The sequence below is a fragment of the Monodelphis domestica genome, chromosome 5 (genome assembly GCF_027887165.1).
Source record: "Monodelphis domestica isolate mMonDom1 chromosome 5, mMonDom1.pri, whole genome shotgun sequence".
In the NCBI taxonomy this organism is placed as follows: domain Eukaryota; kingdom Metazoa; phylum Chordata; class Mammalia; order Didelphimorphia; family Didelphidae; genus Monodelphis; species Monodelphis domestica.
The window spans coordinates 32272968-32289941 of record NC_077231.1 but is presented as its reverse complement, the minus strand read 5'-3'; the positions used below and the strand labels follow the sequence as shown (position 1 = coordinate 32289941).

Sequence of the window (16974 nt, the reverse complement as noted above, 5' to 3'; positions counted from 1 at the left end):
CAAAAGCCTTTGCCTTTTGAAAATCTTTTCTCTTGCTTTTTCTCATTCCTATATAAGAAACAGGATGCTCTCAGAAAAACCTAGAAAAACTGATATGAATTGATCAATGCAAAGTAAAATGAGCAGAACCAGGAGAATGTTTTTCAAAGTAAAAGCAATATAGTGTAATGCCATAACTATTCTCAGCAATACAATGATCCAAGACAATTGTGAAGGATTTATGATGAAAATGCTTTGACTTCCAGAAAAAAAAGAATGAATGGAGTCTACACGCAGATTGAAACATACTTTTTAAGACTATATTTTTTGTCCCTATTTTCTTTCAAGGGATGCCACCCTGCATTCAAAGAGGAGGGAGTATATTCCAGACATGAAGGGTGCAATCAGGATAAAGGAAAAGAGATGGAAAAAGTGAAATGTTTCATGTATAAGGAACAAAGAGAAGATAATTTTTATTAAACTGTAGAGAATATGAAGGAAAGTAATGTATGATAACTTTGGGAAGAGTAGGTTTCAAAAGGTATCAAACATTAAAGATATTTATTTATACTATAGAGCAGTGATGATGAGCCTTTTCAAGACTCAGTACCCAAACTTCCACATTCACTTGGCATATGAGCCTCCCCTTTACCTCAAATAATGGAAGGAGGAAGCACTTCCATTGGGCTTCTGGGCAGAGGGGCAGTTGATGTAAAAAATGTACTCAGGCATGGTGTAGAGGGGGAAGGAAGCATCCCCTTCTGACACTCATGCCACAGGTCTACCAACATGGCTGTAGAGGGAGAGACTGGAATTTATTTGGTAAGAGTGTGATATGTTCAGACCTCAGCTTTAGAGAAATCATTTTAATAATTATTAAGAGGATGGACTGGAGTGGGGAGAGACTTGAGGAAGAGAGACCAATTAAAAAGCTATTATATTTGTCCAGCTAAATGGCTTGAATTAGGATGTTGGCTGTGTAGGGGATGGAGGAGAGATTTTGTAGACATAGAAACAAGATTTGTTAACTGATTAGATTGTGGAGTGGATGAAAGCAGGGAATGATGGATAATATCAAGGTTATAAGCACAGGTGATTAGAAGGATAGTGACATACTGGAGCCGTGATGGCAAACCTATAACATGTGTATCGGCACTAACACATGTAGCCATTTTCCATGACACATGGCCGCATGTGGGCTCAGCATGCCTCGAGAGGCCCAGGAGCCACCCGGGTAACTGTGCACCCACAGCTGTGGCCATGACCATGCCCCAGTATGGCACAGTGTGGGGTGGGCTGCTCCACATGCTGGCCGTGGGGGTGGGGCTCACCAGGCGGCTGGGGCGTGTGGGGATTCTGCAGGGGTGGGGAAGGGGAGTGAGTTCTTGTGGAAGGAACACCCACAGGCAGGCAGGCTGGCAGGGCTCTGGCCCATGTGCAATGGAGGAGTGCCTGGAACTGATTACCAGACACTTTTAGCACTCTGAAAAATATAGCAATGGCTTTACTCACAATTTTTTCCTTTATGTCCTTTGGTGAGACCTTATTCTCAGCATTAAATAATATCAAAACCAACAAAAGAAACAGATTGACAGATGAAGTTAGTAGCATTTGATTGGGCTTGAAGTGTACAAAATACCAACCTTCAATTGAAGATTTAGTCAATGAAATTCAGCAACAAAAAAATCACTAATAGGCAGGTTAGTTAAAGAATTCACCCCTCCTCCTCACTTATCTTAGTTCATGGTACCCCACACAAGTTAAATAATATTAAGACCAACAAAAGAAACTGACTGACAGATGAACAAAGAAGCCAGTAACCTGGTTTGGAAAGGCTATTCAAGCCCAGTGCAGTCAGAGCCAGACTCTGAGATCACACATACACAGAGAACCCAATGTTATAAATTACAGGTATTTAATATAATAAGGATAAGTTGGAAGGGATTTGGATATACCTTACTCTATTAATAAATATCTATGCCTCCCCAGATCACAAATCTCTCCACAGAGATTGTTTCTGAGTGGTTCCCTACTCTATTCCCTATACTCATTATATAAGGCCAAAATTGCTATATTTAGCTAGGCTAACGCTAAACCCCCCTTGGATAATATCAATAAAAGGATCTATGTGCAAGTCTGACAGGGCCCAACAATGGTCTCACAATCAGCTGTTAGTTATCACAGTACAGGAACTCAGTAGATGTCAAAAGACCAACAGGTACCGGATAATCCAAACAGCAGTAAGATGTGATGAACAAGTTGTCAAATGCCACAGGGAAAAGCGAATTCTCCTCAGGTCCACCCAGAGGAAAAAGCCAGCGCCCCAGGCTTAACTGTCTCTCTCCAACAGCTGCTACTCTCTCAGAATTCCAGACCTCTGCCCTTTGCTGTCAGTCTGCAAACTCACACACATTTAACTTTACTCATATCACTAGAGAGGATTTGCTGCTAACTATTGGATGGGTAAGAGATGATAAACACTTCTTTAAACCTTGGAATTAGTCTCTCAAACTTGGGACACAGGACAAATACCAAAAACCATAGCTGGGACAAATTGGCAGAATTATTGTCCCTCCGCAAAAGGGAAAGGCTACTAACTGGAGGGGAAGAGAAGAGAAGAAGCAAATACCAGCCCACCACTTTCTATTTTAATCCTTCTAGCTATTGAAAACTCCACATACACTCAACTCCCTCCATCTTCAATGCTCAAAGCCCTGGTCATCGCTACACTACCTATGTCTCTATTACCAGGGAGTTACTTGGATTGACCTATGTATATACAGACACAAGAGATAATGAGAGAAATGGCTGCTTTTATTGAGATATATCATAGGCAACATAAAGGAGCAAGGAAAAGAACAATTAGAGGAAGGGTGGGTCTAGGAGACATTCACATTTGTTTTGGTTGGGGTAGGAAGAGAATAGGGCAAGATGGCTCCCCCACCCCTTACTCCTGAAGCTTGATGATCAGACATGAGCTCCGCCTGTATGTGCAGCAAAGGTAAGCTGACTTAGCATACATGAGGAAGGAAGATTGAGGCAAACTTGTCCTAGCTGATGGCTTCAATGCCTCTTCCCACTTTCAGTAGCTATGCTTAAACTCTAGAAAGCCAATATAATATGCAATTATATGCAAATAACACAATGTGAAATCATAGGTAAATGGGAATTTTCCTGGTTATTTTGGGCTCCTGAATGGTGAACTCTGTAAAGGTCTGAGTATAAGGGAAGGAAGGAAGGTTCAGGGTGGGCTGGGAGGTGAGAAAGAAAAGCTTGCAAGGAATCAGAATAACCAGCACCAGCTTGACATGTTACAGGATAGTTAATATCTCTGGCTAGACATGGTACTTGTGGAACTTATATTCTTCAGGATGGAGGTTCCCCCAATGCTAGGCTCTGCCTTGACATAGTTTGACAAAGCGTAGCTCCCTTTTACTCTTTCATCACTCCTGTCCAAGGAGACCCCGTCCCCAGAACTGCCACTGCCAACACCTCTGCTACTGCCACCATGCATATTTGTAGAGCAGCCTGTCACAGCTGCAAAGAAAAGAAGAGTTAAGATGCATGAACCACAGAGGTTACCAAAGACCTCATACTAGCCAAAAAGGGGCGGATGATCCCTCAGAAATCAACAGAAGAATTCAAAAGGAATCAGGAGTGAACTAAATACAAAATCTGCAGAGCTTCATAAGGAAATTTCCTCTGCATAGCATTATGGTTCCATTTGGTCATATTTTAGACCAAATGGGAATAAACTGGAATAAATCCAGAGGATGGCATCCATCACAGTAAGAGGTCTCAAGACCATGTCTTACGAGGAGTGATTGAATGAACAGGAAGGGTTTAACTTGGAGAAAAGAAAACTTATCAAAGAAACAAGTGCCTTCAAGCATTTAAATGGTTGTTCCAAGAGAGGGGAATTGTATTGTCACACTCCAAAGGCCCAGTAGGAGGAGGTTACAAGAGGCCAGATTGATGTTCAGTGCAAGGAAAGACCTGAGAGCTGTCCACAAAGGAAATGGTATTTTCAGGAAGTAGGGAACTTCTCATCACCATGGGTCTTCAAGCACAAGCTGGTGGAATACTATGCAATGTGCTTCTGAAAGGGTTTGGACTAGATGAAATCTGTGGTGCCCTCCAACCCTGAAGACGCCACAGGTCTGCAAGGGACTCTGAATGAGGTGGGGAACATCTGAGGGTGGGGTCCAGAGGTGAAGGGAAGTCTTGAAAAAGGGGGCATATTCCATAGTCAGGGAAAGAACTAAGCAACGGGGTAAAATCCAGATCCATGTCATGATTGTGCCTGATGAACTGGTTTATCTCCCTCCAAGAAGGGCAGGAGTGGGATTAAGGACAGAAGATGTCATAGAGGATACTTACAAATGCTAACAGCACTTGAACACTCTCCAGACATTCTGTAGAAGAAAGAATTAAAGAAAGTCAGCAGGTCAAAGACCTTCCAGTTCAAAGGTCCAGAAAAACATTCCTCTCCTTCCCCCATTCTCTGGAGGCTCTCTGCCCAGTGGCCAAACATTTCCATTTTCCAGAACAATGGAATAACAATGGTATTCAGTAGAGAATCAGCCATATTGACTGCCTATAAGTTAACATCATAAAAAATTGAAGAAAATCCAAGATTTACTTTCCTTTGACTTTGGATTGTGCCTTTGTCTTCTTTCTTGTAAGAAGAAAAAAATAGTGTTCTGTTGAGAGATATGATGTTTTGGGAATTAACAAGTCTTCTCACCAAATAATGAAGTCATTTTGTAGGGATCCCAATTCAGGAGGATTTATGAAGCTGTTCAGTTTCTCTATTCCCTGGTTTTTCTTTAAGTGACTCTTAGATTGGGGTTGAAGTATTCATCTCTCAATATGATTCAATGAAAAGAATGATTCTGAAGTGAAAGGTCTTGGGTTCAAAACCTGCCTCTAACATTTTCTACCTATGTGACTTTGGGCAAGTCACTAGTCACTTAACTAGACCTCAGATTTTTCTCCTAGGAGGCACTGGCATCAGGAAGACTTGAGTTCAAAGTCAGCCTCAGAAGTTGACTAGCTAAATAGAGTTTACATTTTTAGTCTAGAAACAAGAGAAATCCTCTAGAATTTATTAAGTGGGGGACAGAAGTGTTAATGGAAACCCTGGGAACAAGGTATGGGCTTGATGGTAGGACAATCGGGTAAATTCAAAATTGCTTAAATAAGTAGGTCCAACAGTTATAGGAAAACTGTCTTTTTTTAATTTAAAAAATCATTGTATTTTAGCATACATTTTTATTACTACTTATTTTATACATATTATAGTATTGAACACAACGATAATATAATGCATAGGATTTCTTACAAATATGTAATAAATTATAATAAATATGTTTATTCAAGATAAAAAAAGAAGTTGACTAGCTATATGGGCACTGGAAAGCCACTTAACCTCTACCTCAGATACCTCATCTTCAAAATGGAGATGAAAAGAGTATTTCTTTTGGGGGGAGGATCAGTAAGACAATTGACACTTAGTAGGCACCATACAAATAAATGTTCTTTCTCTTCCCTTCCTCTGTAAAATAAGGGGTCTGGATCTCTGAGGTATCAACCAGTTTTTTATATAGAACTAAGAATAAGGACAAAGTGAATAAAGAGCAGTCAGGACAAGCCTTCTTGCTTGCTTTTTAGCACAGTCCCTGGAACATAGTAGATACTTAACAAATGTTCATTGACTGACTAGCTGATTTCCTATCTAGGTCACACTTTCCACAGAAATAGGGAATGAGGTTATATTGGTTGCAAACACTTTTGCTGGCTGGTAACTCTAAGTGTTGGAAGTGGATTTCCAAGGGTCCTTTCCTCAAGCTGAATTATACAACCAGTCAGAATTTATAGTCACCCAATCAGCTGATAAACCCAACTGAGGAATTAAATAAACAGAAGAAAGGAAAATGTCAGCAGAGCTACAATTAATATTAATGAATACCTACTGAATTCTTTAATAACTCAAGGAGTTTTGATGCCATCCTTTGGTATATATACTACCAGTGTAAATGCAGGCCACAACCTCTCCATGCCTTACCAGACAATTAAATTGGGTGCTGTGGCCAAAAGTACTTTCCTTGATGACCCATCTTCTGAAGGTGAAGCCTCTCCAAATTTAGTTCAGTTGGTTTTCCAATGACCAACATATCCATTCTATCACTTGGCCCATTCTCAAAACTCCCTAGATTGGTATTAACAAGATCTCAGCATCTGGGAACCCAGGGATCTCAAAATAAGGCACTGAAGGAGGAATTCAATTGCAAAGACAGTTGATCTTACAATCATCAATCAACAGTTATTAAGCACCAATATTTAGATGCCATTTAGGTACAATGGATAAAGTTCTGGGCCTGAAATTGGGAAGGCTTGAGTTCAAATATGGCCTCAGACACTTACTAGCTCTATGATCCTGAACAAGTCATTTAACACTATTTGCCTCAATTTCCTCATCTGTAAAACCATCTGGAGAAGGAAATGGCAAACAATTTCAGTATCATTATCAAGAAAAATCCAGGGGGCAACTGAGTGAGTGACTCAGTGGATTGAGAGCCAGGTCTAGACACAGGAGGTCCTAGGTTCAAATCTGACCTCAGACACTTCCCAGCTGTGTGACCCTGGGAAAGTCACTTGACCCCCATTGCCTAGCCCTTACCATTCTTCTGCCTTGGAACCAATACACAGTATTGATTCCAAGATGGAAGGTGAGGGGAAAGAAAGAAAGAAAGAAAGAAAGAAAGAAAGAAAGAAAGAAAGAAAGAAAGAAAGAAAGAAAGAAAGAAAGAAAGAAAGAAAGAAAGAAAGAAAGAAAGAAAGAAAGAAAGAAAGAAAGAAAGAAAGAAAGAAAGAAAGAAAGAAAGAAAGAAAGAAAGAAAGAAAGAAAGAAAGAAAGAAAGAAAGAAAGAAAGAAAGAAAGAAAGAAAGAAAGAAGGAAGGAAGGAAGGAAGGAAGGAAGGAAGGAAGGAAGGAAGGAAGGAAGGAAGGAAGGAAGGAAGGAAGGAAGGAAGGAAGGAAGGAAGGAAGGAAGGAAGGAAGGAAGGAAGGAAGGAAGGAAAGAAAGAAGGAAAGAAAGAAGGAAAGAAAGAAGGAAAGAAAGAAAACCCCAAACAGGGTCATGAAGAGTCAGAAAGAACTAAAAATCAATTCAACAACAACACTGTGTACCAGTGACAATGCTAGGAAGAGAAGGCATAAGTTCAAAGAATGAAACATCAACTACTCTAAAAGCATTCAACCATGAGGATAAAGGAAGTCACTTAAATTTTCCTTATTTTTAAAATCCCAGTTCCTAGCACAGAATAAAATGAGACTGCCAGTCCAAATCATACTTCATCCCAGACATTCCACTTATGTGTACATAAAACTAGTCAAATGAGGCAGTCATTAATGCAGAAATATTGGGAGTATGTCGGCTTGGGTGCTCTCCTTGATTTCCCTCCCACTGTCCACATTTCCTAGGTTTCAATGTTCCCTGGGTACCTCCTAATAGATCCAACTCAGAAGAAACTGGAAAGCTCACCACCTTCTTCCTCCCACTTGAGATTCAGACAGCTGCACTGACTTAGAAGATTCACTAAGTACATTGAAGTCCAGACCCCATCAGGGCAGCAGTCACAATTTGACAAAACTTTACATTAAAGTTGGATTTAAACTTTGGGGTTTGTTTTCTTTGGGGTGAGGAGGAGGTAAAAGTAGTTTCATGGACACTTTATAGTAGCTATAAGATAAATAAATGTGAAAGAAATAAATCCTATATAGTAGACCATAGTTACCTCCACATTTCCCACATGAGATCTGAATTCAGTTACAAAAACAATTGAACAAGACTTAAATTATGCTGTCACTTCTCATCCTCCACCCATCATGGTCAGCTTGGTTACCTGCTCTCCTCACACTCCAGCAGCTTCTTGTAGGTAGTGATCTCCATGTCCAAGGCCAGTTTGACATTCATCAGCTCCTGGTAGTCCCTCAGTAGCTTGGTCAGCTCCTCCTTGGTGTGGTGTAGGGCTGTTTTCAGGTCTCCCAACTTCTTCTTGGCATCCTTGATGACCAACTCTCCACGTTGTTCTGCATCAGCAATGGCTGTCTGCAGTCGCTTGCACTGGATGGGGCAAAGATATGAAGAACACATTTCAATATCATCCCCTCTATATTCTCACCTTTGGACTTGGTGGATCCCCATCCAATCCAACCAGGGAAGAGAGGAAAATAAGGCATTATCCTGTGAAAAGGAGACATAGAGATGCTGAGATTGATAATGTGAGTATTATGATTCTTGGCTTACAAAGAGGGGACTCAGAAGATTAAGGAATTTCTCCGAGTGCATAGAAAGGCAAGAACCCCCCTCATTGAGCTCTTCTTCAAATTAAACATCCATATTATAGACCAAGGATATTTTACAATTATATTTATCAGGACAGCTAGATACCATTATGATGGGGAGTGGGGAGGTCCTGGGTTCAAAAGAGCTCTGAGATACTTCCTAGCTGTGTGACTCTGGGCAAGTCACTTAACCTCAATTGCCTTCTCCTTACCACTCTTCTAAAACAGAAGGTAAGGGTTGAGGTTTTTTTAAGTATATTTATTGAATAATATGGAAATAAGTTTTGAGAGATAATAGACATATAACCCAATGGAATTGCTTGTCAACTCGGGGAGGGGGAGGGGGAGGGAGACAACAAGAATCATGGAACCATAGAAATGTTTTCTTTAATTTTTTAAAAATATTTTTATAGCATATTTAGCACATTGCCAATCTGACATAGAATAGCTTGTCTCAGGCCACGATTTTTCACATGAAGATGCCCCCAGTCCCTTTGACCCTGAGATCACTCATCTCCCAATATTCTGACCTGCTTCTTCATTGAATCAATCTCCCCCTTCAGTCTCCGCACAGCATGGGTGAGCTCAGCAATCTCTTTCTTTGTTTCCCGAAGATACTCCTCGTGCTTTCCAGCTGTCACCTTGAGCTCCTCATACTGTAGGTCAAAATAGTAGTCAAAGAGATTTAAGTTATATGGGCAATAGACCCAGCCCACATACTCAGAAGAAACCCAACTGGACAAAAGGATCCACCTTCTCTATGTTGTAATTCTCCCTTGAGGAATTTCTATGTTCAGTACCCTCTTGGGAACTAGCTTCTGTTTGATCATTTTTAATTAGTCAAGTCAGAAAATCTATGGGCCAAATATATATGGGAAATACTATAGTCCCTACCTTCAAGAAATTCACAAGTGTCCAGTCACCCTGCATGGGACTGCCTTAGCCTTCCTCATTCTCCTGAGCCAACAACTTCACTTACTCACCTTGGATTGGTACCATGACTCTGCCTCTGCTCTGCTCCTCTTGGCAATCTCCTCATACTGAGTTTTGACCTCAGCAATGATGCTCTTCAAGTCCAGGCATCTGTTGTCATCCATGGACAGGACAACATTGGTATCAGAAACAAGAGTCTGGACCTGGCACAACTCCTAAAGGAACAAAAGAAGCTACAGATTCTGTCTGGATCCCTCCAACCTCCCCACCTTCAACCCTTCAGGAACTAATGTTGAAATGCTCTAAATCAGGTATCCTATCTAAGGTCTCTCCCAATTCTGCATGACTTGAAATGTGGAAGCAAAGTTAGATCACCACCTGTAGAGATTTCTGCATTTAGTTGAGAAAAGATTGTGTGTATATAAATTTCATACTCTCTAAGATCCTTCCAGCTCTTTAGACTCCATGATTCTGTGGCTGGATTCATGTCTCAAGTCAAATCTCAGTTCTTTGTTCTGGGCATCAGACTCTCTTCTCTGACTCTGAAGTAGATTTTCTAATTCCATGTAGGCAAACGTATGTTTTGCACATAATTCCCATTTCCCTCTCATCCAGGATATTCTAGTTCCTTCTCTTTCTGCCACCCCTATTCTCCACTAAAGCTATTACAAGTTGAACAAGATGGCCATGGGTAGAGAGGGGCAGAGAATAGTTGAGGTTCATTCTCCTGAAAATACCCTAAAGCTCAAATTGAGACTGTGGCATAGAAACTTCTTGATGCTGCATGCAGACAGATAAAAATTGTCATATTCCCTCACTGGTTTCCTCACCATCTCGTAGAGGATCTTAAGGAAGGTGTACTCCTCCGACAGAGATTCACAGACGCCCTCAAGATCTGCATGAAGTATGTGCAAAGCATCAGCATCCTAATGGCAGAAGAGAATATCATGAAGGGACAACATTTTTGGAAGCCAGTATCCCATGAGGAGACATTCCCTAGAAGCCCAAAAACATCCCAGCCACCCAGCTCACCTTCTTGAGGGTGATAAATTCGTTCTCTGCTGCTGTTCGCTTGTTGATTTCTTTCTCATAACTGTGACATAGAGCAACTATAAGTCAGTCTTAATCCTGCCTCCCATTCCCTTTGAGGACCCCCTAGGCAGCCAGACAACGGCAGACCCCTCCCCAGCCCACTGTCAATCTTTACTATGCCCTACTCACTGAGAAGGATAAGCAGATTACGGCTCAATGGTGAATGGAATCAATGAATTAGAATTTATTCAGATGTTCCCTCCTTTGGGAGACATAGTAATAGTAATAGACTAATAACACTCAAACACAGGAGACCCTGGCCTGGAGTGGGAGACTATGTGAATACTCAGAGCAATCGTCCTGCTAAAGCAGTCTCAGATGACTTAGTCAAAAGTGGATAAAATGCTGCAGCCAAGTCATCTGGCAGCTGCATTCGCTTTACTCAAAGAGAACTGAATTACAAAACAGTTTGCACTTCTTTACACAAAACAGTTCTGAGCAACCTTCTGAGGCTTAGAGTAATAGGCAAGAATAACCCAACTGGCCAACAAGTCCTCCTTCCAGACCTTTTGAAGAACAATTACAAAACTATTAGAGCAGTAACTCAAGACTGAGTCTATGGCTTTTGTCAAAGAACTATCTCCCCAAATGAGGAAATTCTTGACTGAGTCCCAGAAATATTGGTGAGGGTACATAAAAACAAATCAGTGTAAAATGGTCAGTAAGGATTTCTTAAGAATTTAATAGGTGGAAACTTGCCATTTTAATCTTGAATAAATCATAATTAACTTAAAATAATCATTGGTATTAATTCATCTCACTAAGAGCTTAATATCTGGCTAAGCACCAAAAACATAAAAGAAAGGCAATACAGGGAGAAAGGCATTCCAGATATGTAGAAAGGAGTACCTCTGTGAAGAAAAGAAATATTTTTAAAACTGTGAGTAGAGGAAGACAGAAAGGGGAAATAGATAAATACATGTATTATCCAGAGGTCAATAGGGTGTCTGAGAGTCAAGAGGAGGGAGGAGTTACTTCTGCTTTTCCAGGGTGAAAAGACTGTGGGTTTTCTGACCTAAGGCCATTCTATCCCTCCCCTAGCTCTCTGAACATGAGTACTCCCCTGCTCTACCACCACCTTGCCTTGCCAACTCCACATTGGCCCCACCACCATTTTCCTCTCCCTCACCTAATCTTTAATTTTTCCATCTTGTCCTGTGCATCACTCAGCTCGTGGTCCAGCTTCTTCCTCTCATTCTGGAGGCCATTTAGATGCCTCTGCAGGTTACCTATATATTGCTTAAAGAATGGCCCCAGGTCCATGGCAGTCATATTGTTCTGGCTTTGCTTTTGAAGCAGGGCCCACTTGGTCTCCAACACTTTGTTCTGCTGCTCCAGAAACCGTACCTGGAATCATAGAATCATAACTTTGAGATGTGGAGGACACCTTAGAGGTCAGATATAGCCCAACTCCTCTGTTTTACAAAGGATGAAACATAGGGAAAGGAATTGGAATGACTTATCCAGGGTCACTCAGCTAGGAAAAAGTAGAATCAAGATTCAAACCCAGTTTCTCTGGCTCCAACTCTAAAGCTCTTTCCATTTGTGACATGTTTCAGGAGAGTAAAGAAAGGGCTTGAGATATCCATGTCTGACAGTGGGAAGGGGCCCAAATTTCCCACCATTCCCATGCCCCAGCTTCATGCTAGTGATCAGTCTACTACCTGACTTACCAGCAATAACACCAATTCCCATTTCCATTAAATTCACTGAGTTGTACTTTTCTCTCAACACTCATCTGAAGCAGGGAGTGAGAGGATCATTCTCAACAATTCACACAAAAGGAAACTGAGACTCGTGAACATTAATGACTTGTCCAAGATCACACAACCAATAAGGGACTAAAACAGGGCTCAGAACCACCCACATCAAATACTCTCCACTACCATGATTCAACAGGAGCAGCCTTCACTCTTGAGATGGGAGCAGAGTAGGAATTTTCTCTGATGGGAATCCCAAAGGGACTTTTCTGGAAATTTTTTATGCAAGACATTGCCAGTTGAGAGCTGGGTACTTCAAATGGTGCCTAATTCTGCCCAAAGGGAATGTAAACAGTTAGAGAGCTTCTTTTATGAGCTCTCACTAGAGCGATGTCACCAGAGTCAAGTCACTGAGGGATGAGGCAGGAAGGAGAAGATTTGGTACATGATTTCACTTTCCTCCTGTTCCCTGGGCCTTTCACCTGCACAGAATCATAAAATCACCCATTGCAATAGAAAAGGAGCAGACAGACAGACACACAGACACAGAGAGAGAGAGAGAGACAGAGAGAGAGACAGAGAGACAGAGAGAGAGAGAAATTCCAGCTGGCCAGAGGAATAACCAAAATTCCCAAGAAACCAGATTCTATATCCTTACAGGTATCATGCTACAGATGGAAACATATACCAAACCTGTCAGGAAATTTGAATTCACTAACTAGCAAATCACTTGGCCTCTCTGAGTCTTAGTTCCCTCATCAGTAAAATGGGCACAATAGCTCCTGCCCTATCTGCACTCCACCCCAGGATCAAATAAGATAACATATATGAAAAGACCGAAGCGCCACATGAATAATAAAATAGCTGGTCTTCAGAATGACAAAGCCCTTCCCTAATGGCAACCCAGAAGTAGTAGGAATAGTATTGTCCCCATTTTATAGTTGTGGACACTCAGGCACAGTGGTGAAGAGGCTTACTTAGGTGTCTGGGATTCAGACCCATATTTCCTGATTCCAAGCCCAGACCTCTTTCCATTGTTGTAACCCAGCATTCATCAGGGATGTATCAAGGGGTCAGGGGAGGGGAGATGCCAAGATTTGGAAAGCAGACTGATAGAGTCGTTTTCAGTCACAGCCATTGTGTGGATTTGTTTTGCTTTTCTTCCCTTATTTGTTACAGGGCAGGGAAAGGAGAGCAATTTTGGAGAAAGAGGGGTGCTAGTGATAGGGAAGTAAAAAATTTTAAGAAAAAAAATTGGTTAAAATATGGAAGAGAACTGAAGGATATTCAGAAGAAGATACAGCTAAGTAAGAGGCTTTGAAACTATGGAGAATTCATTAAGTTCTTTTAAAAATCCAAGCTGAATATAATAGAGATTTTGATGGTTTCCCATATAATCCTCTTTTTCTCTTCTTTGGATATATGGAAAACCTAATGTTCCCGATATTTGTCAAACACAGAACAACCAAAGTAAAGATGAAAAGAGAGCATCTCAGATCATCTTCTTTCCTGAAGGATAAGACAAACAAGGTTAGACAAGTAGGAAGGCCTGCCATGGAACAAACACAATACCTCCAAGAGGCAGGTTGGTGACTAGAGCTTGATTGGTGAATAGGAACACTTAGTAATTCTGTTCTCTCCCCTTTCTCTGTCTTCATTACACAAAGCCAAATGGAACCGGAGAGGGAAAAGAAATGAAAAAAGCTGGAATGGAGACAACCTCAAAATTTTATTCTGATCATCTCATTGCTTCTTTCACAATTGTTCTCACTGTACTTCAGAAACCCTTCTAAAAGGCAAAACAATGACACCAAGTCCCAGGCTTCCTAAATTCTCTCAACCTTAGAATCTAAAGTGCCTGGAGATCTGAGTGTTTCCATCTGCAAAATCAGAAGTTGATAGGGCTATTTATCCTACTAGGATTGAACTCTTTTGAGTTGAATTGAGAAACCAGCCCTTCCAGTTACAATGGCAATGGGTTAATCACATGACCTCTTAGGACCTCACTTTCCTCATTTTCACAGCACAGAGGTTGGCCTCCAAGTTCACATTAAGGACTAAATCCTTTGAAATTTACTTTCAGAAGTAGAGTAATGTGTAATCAGCATAGTAATCGAAATTATGAAAGTAGACAGTAGTGACTTGGATTTGAGAGATCTGGGCTCAAACTCTGGTTCTACAACTCACTAGATAGATAGATAGATAGATAGATAGATAGATAGATAGATAGATAAAGCAGGTGGGTGGGTGGGTAGGTACGTAGCCTTGGGCAAGTCATGCTATGTCTTTGAACCTCAGATTCCTCATCTGTTAAAGCTTTTCCCATCTGCTTCATACAGTTTTTGTGAAGCAAGCATTTTATACACATTAAAAGCCATAAATGTATATCGTTATGTAGATTAATATAATTAATTATCAAGAAAAGTCATTGTATAATAAGTATAAACAAAACATATCTGTTATGAAAATACAAATAGAATAACAGAGCATCACCAAATGCAAATCCTCATGACATAATTCCTTTCTCAGGAAAGAAGTTATTCCATCAATTCCTCTGCTTCATACTACTCAAAATGTCCCAAACTCAGGAAATGTCACCTCCTTCCTAGGGCTCCCTGTCACCATACTCCCAATATGAAATCATTCTTAAATTGGACAATACCTCCCACTGCAATATCCACCCTGTCTTCTGGTTCTAAGTCAGGTTCTACCTTCAAGTTTCCCTCCCTCTCAGTCCCACCCACTAATTTCCATTTCCTTACATTGTACAAACAGTTGATATTTCCAGGGTTCTGTCAAGAGCTGGCAAAAAGGAAAATGTCCCTCTCCTGTGCCTGGAGTGCATCACCCTCTCACCTTTACCCCCAGTTACCCGAGCTTCTTTCAGGATTCAACCCACTCAGCCCCCTTGCCCTAGTGCCTTCCTCTCCTCTGGTTTACATAAGGGTTTGCATGTTGTCTCCTCCATTAGTGTGCTGGAAAGCAAACACCATGGTTCTATCTTTCTAAGTATTCCCAGTGCTTAACCCAATGCCTTAAGCCCTTAAATATTTGTTGACTGGCTAACTGATAGATTAACAGACCCAAAATGATGTGGTCTGACACTGAGTCTTCCATTGGTCAAAATATGTCCTTGGAGCACTTTGGTGTATTTGTTTTTTAACTTTCAATTCAAGAGTCTCTCCAAGTCACTTTCATACTCTTTCAAAAAGCAAAAAATATGATACCTATTATTCATCGGAACATTGCCTGGCAAAATAAAATTTCAGTGATTCTCAGTGGCATAAATATGGACCTCAGAAGTCACCTAGTCCAATCTGGACCTGACCTGGAATCTCCTCTACACCATTCCCAGCACATGATCATTCAGCCTTGACTTGAAGATTTTCACTGCCTCCTGTGGCAATCATTCAGCTTTTGGACAGCTCAAATTGTTAGGAAGATTTGCCTAGCTAAAACCTGCCTTCCTCCAACTATGACCCATTGTTCCCAGTTCTGCCTTCTGGAGCCACACTGGACAAATCCAATTAATGTCCCTTCCCTAATGCCTTCAACAATTGAAGTCAGTTAAGAGCTGCTCTGTTGCCATCTCTATGGCACCTAGAACATTTCCTCACAACAGTGAGTAAAGAGTAAAGAGTGGAAATAGTCTCATCATTCACATCTTACAGATGACAAAACTGAGAAATAAAGTGATTTCTCCACAATCATACAACTAGTAAAAGGTTCAGTCAGGATTTGAATCCAGGTCTCTTGAATCCAAGTCCACTTTTCTTTCTACAGTTCTAGACAAGGTGTAACAACAGTGCTGGCCAGTAAAAGTGGAATAAGACTGAGAGAAGGAAATCCCATTTCATGTTTCAGGTCTGTTTTCTAATTGACTTCAATAGAATTCCATACATGATTCCCCTCCCCTTCTCCCTTTCACCTCCCTCTCCACAGCTCACCTTGTCGATGAAGGAGGCAAACTTATTGTTGAGGGCCTTGATCTGCTCCCGCTCCTGAGTCCTCACCCTCTGGATCTCAGGGTCAATCTCCACATTGAGGGGGGTCAGCAGGCTTTGGTTGACAGTCACCTCTTGGATGCCTCCAGGGGGGCAGGAGGCCCCAAAGTTTGGCCTGCTGGTGCACGAGCCTAGAAAGTTTCCAGTCCCAACACCAAAGCCTCCAAAGGGCCTCCCATGGGATGCCCCCTGAGCCATACAGACAGAGATTCTTGTATTAGAACCCAGATTGTGGTGGCTGTGGCTACCAAAGCTGCCCCTTGGGCTGCAATAGGCAGCACCCCCAAGCCTGCTCCCACCTCTGGACATTGTCATGGAGCTGAAGCTGGTGTGGGTCCTAGTACCACCCATACCATGGCCACCAGAGGCTGAGGAGGAGCTGAAGCCCCCTTTGGTGCTGTAAGCCTGGCGAGACATGGAGGCCCTCATGAATACTGAGGAGAAAGATGAGGAGAGTCACAGTCAGGCTGAGAGGGCCCTGAATATCCCAGGAGTGCAAGGAGATGGTCCTTTTATCTGCTTCCAAGAGAGGTAGCTTATGAGTTCCCATAGATACACCTGTCCCATTGCTCAAGGAGGAGAAAGAGGAAGGGACAGCTGTGGGTCTGAGGATCCTCCCACACACCTCCACACACACTTCCCTCAGTTTTATCTCCTCTTCTGAAAAGGAGCCAGGATAAATCCCTGATGGGAATGGGGAGGCCGCCTTCTCTCCCCGCCCCCTACTTCAGAAGTTCCCCTAACTTGGGATATGATGACACCAGGGTACCACTACTATCCCCTCTACTCCCCAACTCCCTCCTGACAGACTTGGAATCCTATGCTCTAATCCCGACTATTGTCAGTGAAGTCCCTTCTATTCTATGGGATTTATTGATCAACCCTGGTGGGTGAGGAGTCCCCGGGGCCCTTGGGCA

At 41.8% G+C, this 16974-nt stretch overlaps 1 protein-coding gene across 1 annotated transcript; it reads right to left on the bottom strand.

Annotated features, from left to right (window-relative positions):
• Positions 1–3301: 3301 nt before the first annotated feature.
• Positions 3302–16583, bottom strand: LOC100009863 (keratin, type II cytoskeletal 79). Its single transcript, XM_001362378.4, has 9 exons — positions 16001–16583; positions 11483–11700; positions 10294–10354; positions 10092–10187; positions 9312–9476; positions 8859–8984; positions 7887–8107; positions 4360–4394; positions 3302–3516 (listed from the first exon to the last, which is right to left on the bottom strand). The coding sequence occupies exons 1-9, from the start codon at positions 16484–16486 to the stop codon at positions 3302–3304; spliced, it is 1623 nt and encodes a 540-aa protein (XP_001362415.3). The 5' UTR covers positions 16487–16583.
• Between the last annotated feature and the right edge of the window lie 391 nt (positions 16584–16974).

Excerpts from the sequence above, each read along its gene's own strand:
- LOC100009863 (XM_001362378.4), bottom strand. The coding sequence starts at position 16,486 with ATGAGGGCCTCCATGTCTCGCCAGGCTTACAGCACCAAAGGGGGCTTC. Across the intron at positions 11,701-16,000 it reads TTGCCTCCTTCATCGACAAG|GTACGGTTTCTGGAGCAGCA; the intron begins GTGAGCTGTGGA and ends CTATGATTCCAG. Across the intron at positions 10,188-10,293 it reads AATTTATCACCCTCAAGAAG|GATGCTGATGCTTTGCACAT; the intron begins GTGAGCTGGGTG and ends TTCTGCCATTAG.